This window comes from Montipora foliosa, chromosome 2 (assembly GCF_036669935.1).
Source record: "Montipora foliosa isolate CH-2021 chromosome 2, ASM3666993v2, whole genome shotgun sequence".
Lineage (NCBI taxonomy): Eukaryota > Metazoa > Cnidaria > Anthozoa > Scleractinia > Acroporidae > Montipora > Montipora foliosa.
The window spans coordinates 14,423,142-14,428,905 of record NC_090870.1 but is presented as its reverse complement, the minus strand read 5'-3'; the positions used below and the strand labels follow the sequence as shown (position 1 = coordinate 14,428,905).

General features: G+C 40.1%; 2 protein-coding genes across 2 annotated transcripts in view; both read left to right on the top strand.

Moving 5' to 3' along the window:
* Positions 1–3,181, top strand: part of LOC137991217 (ninein-like protein) — a 10,973-nt gene extending 7,792 nt beyond the window's left edge. Inside the window, exons 7-8 of the mRNA XM_068836331.1 lie at positions 2,399–2,428; positions 2,910–3,181. Coding sequence (XP_068692432.1) covers positions 2,399–2,428; positions 2,910–3,181 — 302 coding nt within the window. The remainder of the gene's footprint in view (positions 1–2,398; positions 2,429–2,909) is intronic.
* Positions 3,182–3,248: 67 nt separating this feature from the next.
* LOC137991216 (uncharacterized) lies at positions 3,249–4,626 on the top strand. Its single transcript, XM_068836330.1, has 3 exons — positions 3,249–3,530; positions 3,739–3,958; positions 4,352–4,626. Exons 1-3 carry the CDS (start codon positions 3,249–3,251, stop codon positions 4,624–4,626), a joined length of 777 nt encoding a protein of 258 aa, XP_068692431.1.
* Positions 4,627–5,764: the final 1,138 nt, after the last annotated feature.

The window sequence follows — 5,764 nt, the reverse complement described above, 5'->3', positions numbered from 1 at the left end:
ACCCGATTTGCATTTCTTAACGTAAGATCGTTGGTAATTGTAACGTAACGATGCAGTTGTTTGTTTTCAATTAATATTTTGGTTAATGATTAAACAACGTGTTGTGCGTGGATTCTACTTTTACAGTACGGACAACAATCGCATCAGGGGCACCCAACGTCAATTTTCGGAAAATATCTGTTCGGAAGACAATTTGAGATTTCGAACATCTGAAAAATGGTATAATTGCTCATTTTTAACGGATTTTTACCCTAGAAAGGTCACCTAGAATTTTCGGGAGCCTCTTTTCTGGCTAAAATTTTCGAAAAGGTACGTTTTGATCCCTATAATTTTCGGATCACTAGACTTTTAGCTAGGAAATCCGAACAGATGAAAATTTTTAAGGGGATAAAAATATGCCTATATCTACCGTTTAAATACTAAAATAAGTTTAACAATGCTATGTTGAAGTGGTTTTGAACTATATTCTCGTTGGGTGCCCCTGATCGCATCTTCTCAATGTTTGAAGCTTTGGTGTATTCTGAGCTTAACAATGAAACACCCATGTCTGTAGAAAAGAGACTTCTCAGTAAATCTCTGTGGTTCGTAAAATATTTATAGTGCTTAATTAACCTATTCTTTAAAAAGTGTCGTGTAGTTTAAAACCATTTTTCAAACAAAGGCTTTCAACTTGAAATGTCTTGAATAATCTCAACATCTTCCTCTTTGTATGCTCTTCAGCAAGGTTTTAGCAAGACATCTTGTTCTCGTTTCACTTTTGGCCCTGACCTTAACATAACAGTGTTTTTTGAATGCGAAATTAGAAAACGCTATTTTCTTTAACCCTCAGTACATGGAGTGTGCTCTTTGTATTGTTCCACCTCCGTTTTTTGTGTACTACATAACGGATTAACTTGTTTCATATGGAGCCGTTTTTGAAATGCCACGCCACCCTCCCGCTGTTTCGACATGGGATTGCGTGACATCGCGAAAACGGCCGCGTGAGTGATCGTGTTTCCGTGTTATTTGTGTTTACCTTTTCATAACTTAACCGTTGTTTTCTTTATGATTCCTGTCAGATTAAGTATTCCTTTATTCTTTGTCCTTGTCATCGTTCTGTGCCTCGTCGTCTTCCTCTTCAGATCAGTTCACAGATGATGATGCTCCTCCTATTCCGTGGTCCGTGGAATTTGATGAACCAGTTGTTCCCTCGCAAGGTCTTCTATTTTCTCTCCTAGTCTTCCTCCAATTGTTACTCGTATTCCAGTTGTTTTTCTTCATCTTTCTTTACTACTGTTCTGGTAAAGTTGGTATCCTGTCTCATAGCTTATATGTTTTGTGTCGTGACATTCTTTCCTTTAAACTTCATTTTACGTTTTTCGTGGGGTTTCTGTGCCTAACCTCGCACCGATCCTGTTTCATTTTCGTCCACTTTACGATGCTTTAGAGGGAGTTAAATTAACTCCGAACAAGTGATCCTTGAATCACTCGTTGTGTACTTAAAGGGGCCATGTCACGCTATTTTAGGGTGTTTAGGAGGAATTTTTAGTTAATCACGCGTTTAAAACTCGAAAATGGTGATGTGGAATTCCTTTACTGAGAAAGTTATCGTTACATCACAAAAAAGATGATTCTGAGCAGAAACGACGTTTATTCAGGCTTTCGTTTTAGTGAATTTGAGCGAATCAACGACTATCGTTATGTGATCTGTACCGGGAATATTCGCTTAAGGACGATATGACCAACTGCTGTTTTGCTGGCAGCCAGTCTAGGGATTGTACATAAAAAGCGAGATGTGTTTGCCGTAGTGCTATAGTAATGATTCACTGAGGAGATTCGTTTTGATCGGCTTTCAATTGCCTGACAGGCGGAAACTCCAAAGAAATTTCTAGGGCCAACCAGACATTGACTATCAAATGACCCAACCAAATAAAAACATGCGCGGTCGGTGTTAAATGTGGGAAAGACAAAAAGCCAATCGTTCAATAGGTGGTTTTTACGTTACGTCATCGCCGCCATGTTGGTGGACGCAGACAAAAGATCTCTCATTAGCTTCTTTTGTTCGTACACCAGCAATTGTACATTGCAGTATTGTTATCTGTGTCTCAAGAGATTGGCTGCAAACCACCTATTGAGAACCTCCATATATTTATTTCCATAAATAATTTCCGGAAATTGAACCAGTCAAATCCAGTTCTTGAAAATATAGATAATGTTCTGTGTGAATCGTTTGAAAGGCTGTTAGAGGGGCGCTGACTTATTTTCTTGAAGACAGATATCTCTGTGACTAGTTAGCTAAACAATGAATACTATGAAAAAATCGACTTCAAAATCCCTCGAAAATGCCGGAATTGGCTAAAATTTTGCCGCAATTTGTTTTTGTTAATATGAGACAATTTTTGTTTTTTTCCTCGTGCAGATGACGCTCAAGAATTGGAAGAACAAAGAAGTAAGTGTTGATTTGTCTTAACTTCCCCCCTGTCTAGAATAGCGCTCGAGTGGCTTGAGGACGAAGTTTTTTCCTGCTTTGGCAGTTAGAAGTAACACTCCCCTCGTGTGTTATGATAAAATCGTGTTTTTTGCTGATGACATGTGTAGTCTGTCTCCTTGAGGTTCACCGTATTCCAGATACTCCAATTATCTCTATACCGAGCCAACAGCTTCACCTCTAAACATAATGGTCTGTCCTACAGTCCATCAAGCACGTTTCTTTCATCTCGGCTAATTTCCATCTATCCTTTCTCCCATTTCATCCTTTATTGCTCTTTTTTCCCAACAGCTTGTAACGCATCTTCCTTTGTCGTCCTGTCTTTGCAATTCATTACTACCACAACTAACTTTACTGCTCGAAAATACAACCGGTATCTGCTTGTCTGTCTCAGTGTAAGTTCATCTTTAGCATTATCATATTGTTATTTTACTTTCTTTAGAAGTCATTGCGAACCTTGAAAGCGAACTGGAAGGAAAAGGAAGAACAGATCCAGACGCACAGAGCCAAAGTGGAAGAACAACAAACTTCGATCAGCGAACAAGAAAAACTTGTGGCCGAACAAAAGCAGTCATTTGTGAATTCCAAGAAAAGGTTCAACAACTTGGCCGCGATACAATCAGACAACAAGAACAGCACCTGGCAGAACATGAAGCCGCAATAAACGAACTGAAGAGCGAAATAGAGTCACTTAACTGGTTCTCTTGCTTCTGATAGCCACGAAACACGTGTAAGATATGATACAGAGCTGGCAAACTTAACAACGCAATTTACCGGTGAGATGGAAGGGTTGCAAAAGAGTTTTAACGTGGAGAAAGAGCAGTTAGAGAGAGAATATCAAGCGAAGATGAAGGATCTTGAACGTTCCCTCAAGATTGAACAAGAAAGCCTCAGAAACGAATTAGAGGATGGATTTAGACAAGAAAGGGAGTTGTTGATATCCGAGTATGAAAGCGAGAAATCGGAAATGGAGGAGGAACACAAGGGCGAGAAAGAAATGCTGGAGCAGCTTTTCAAAGGGGAAATGGATAGAGAGAAAGAAAAAATGGAAATGGAGAAAAACGTTTGATTGAGAAGTTGCCAGGTGTGAGACAGAGAAAACTGAGATGGAACTCAAGTTGATGAACGAAAAAGCTGAATTGGAACAACAATATAGGATCGAGAAGGCCGAATGGGAATTGCAGAATTCGACAAAGGTGGCAGCTATGGAAAGGGAAAACTGGAATGGACGAACTTGAGATCAGAACTGGAGAGTGTTCACTCATCAGCAGATTAGCACGCTGGAGAATAAGTTCAAGAAAGAAAAAGCCAAACTTGAGGAAGAGCATTCCAATGCTCTTTGGGATTTGAAACAAGCTCATTCTAAGGAAGTCGCGAGTCTTAAGCAAGCTTTTGTGGAGCAAAAGGCAGAAATGGAACAGAAATTCACCAGAGAAAAAGCGAAAATTAGGGAGTCATTCACTCGTGAGAAAAAACGAACTCGAACCAGAGGTTTGCTCGCGACAAAGTTGAATTAACAGAGAAGCTCGAAAACGACACATAACCATACACTTGCTCTGCGAGAGGCCGAACTAAAGAATGGGTTTTTGAAAGAGAAATCCGATTTAGAGAAGCAATTCGACGAGGAACGAGCAAAAATCGAGGAAAGGTTTCATGAAAATTCAACTCATAGCGAGTTAGCTTTTCAGAATGGAAAGCAGAACTAGAGGAACATTATACGACGAAAAAGCGAAGCTTTTGCAAAGCACCTCGAGGGAGAAGCTGAGTTGGAGCAAAGGGACAAGAATCAAATAACCGAACTAACAACAGGCTTTTACTGAAGGTGAAGCTGGGTTGAAAGGCGAGCTTAAAAACGACTTTCTGCGTCTAATTGCAAAACACAAGGCCGACTTGGAAGAGAGTTTTGCCACGCAAAAGCGCAACTTGAAGAGAGTTACACGAGAGAAAAAGCCGAATTTGAAAAGAGTGGCAAAGTAGGTCTAGAGGAAATACGAGAAAGTTACTCTCGCGAGAGAAGCGAGCTTGAAGAGAGTTACCAGAGAAAAACTAAAGATCTTCAGAAAAATTACACTCGAGAGAAGCAGGAATTGGAAGAGGATCGTGTGCATGAAAAGACTGAGCTCGATCGCAACTTGAAAAGGAATACGCTGCGAGGCTAAAAACCGAAACCGAACTACTAGAACAAACAGTCAAGCATCTACAGGATGAAATTAATTTACTAAAAGAGCAGAAACGAGAGCTCGAAGCGAAGGTTCAAACACTTGAGCTTAAAAGTTTAACTCGAAGCGATAAAGAAGCTGTTGAATTGAGAATGTCCCGGGAGAGAGTCGCTGAGCTTGAGACCCAGATGGAGCACTTGAGAAAGAAAAGGACTGATTTTGGAAAAAAGCGTCAAAGAAATTACCGAACAGAAAGTCAAATTGGATGAATTGCAAAGAGAGAAAGTTGTGATGGAGAAAGAAGCTTTTAAAGAGAAAAAGAACTTCTTGAGGCGGAGAAGGTAGGTGTTACGAACGGAATGGTTAAATGCAGAGTTGACGACCATCAGAACAGGGGCAAACAGCGTGACGAAACAATTTCATGTAACTGGCTGAAAGCGCGGGAAAATACACGGATGAAAGTCGGTATTGCTTTTGGTTTTACTTCTCATTGGTTAGAAATTAGCGCTTGTTTTTGAGATACTCACTGCCATCGCGTAGTTACTTCCGATACGCGACACTTAAATGCGAGGTAATGCGCTTTTAAAAGAGAAAGGGTCGTTAGTATGGTTTCCAATGGAAGCTCGGAAGTGATTTCGAGGTTGCGTTGATTAATGTTTACTAAGCTTTTGGTTATTTCAAGGAAAAGTCTCGTGAGGTTTACCAACCATCAGAGGCGAAGCCAAAGCAGTTTTTCCGCTGTCCATGTAAAGCTAAAACTACTTTAAAAAGCCAGGTCGAAAAAAGGTTTACAGTCAAAGTTTCAGTCGATGGATGCGTTTCAGAGTAGCACGCCATGCATCAAACGCTTGAAAACCCCGTGAAATCGAAGACTTGCCAAAAAAGTTTCAAAAGCGCAGAATTACGAGAAAGGAATTCTTTGAAAAAAGAAGCCTTCAAATTTGAATTTCTTGTGTTTGTGGTGGAGATCGGTGGAAGCGAAAGGAAAACAGTAATGTGGATCTCTGTTTTCCCTTAGACGAAAGGGAGCAATTTTGAAAACATCTTTGCCCATTGCTTCTAAAAAACCCAGCGTACTTTCACTAAATTGTCCTTTAACATTCTGTTAATTTAGCAATGGCGTTTTCCTAAATCGGAA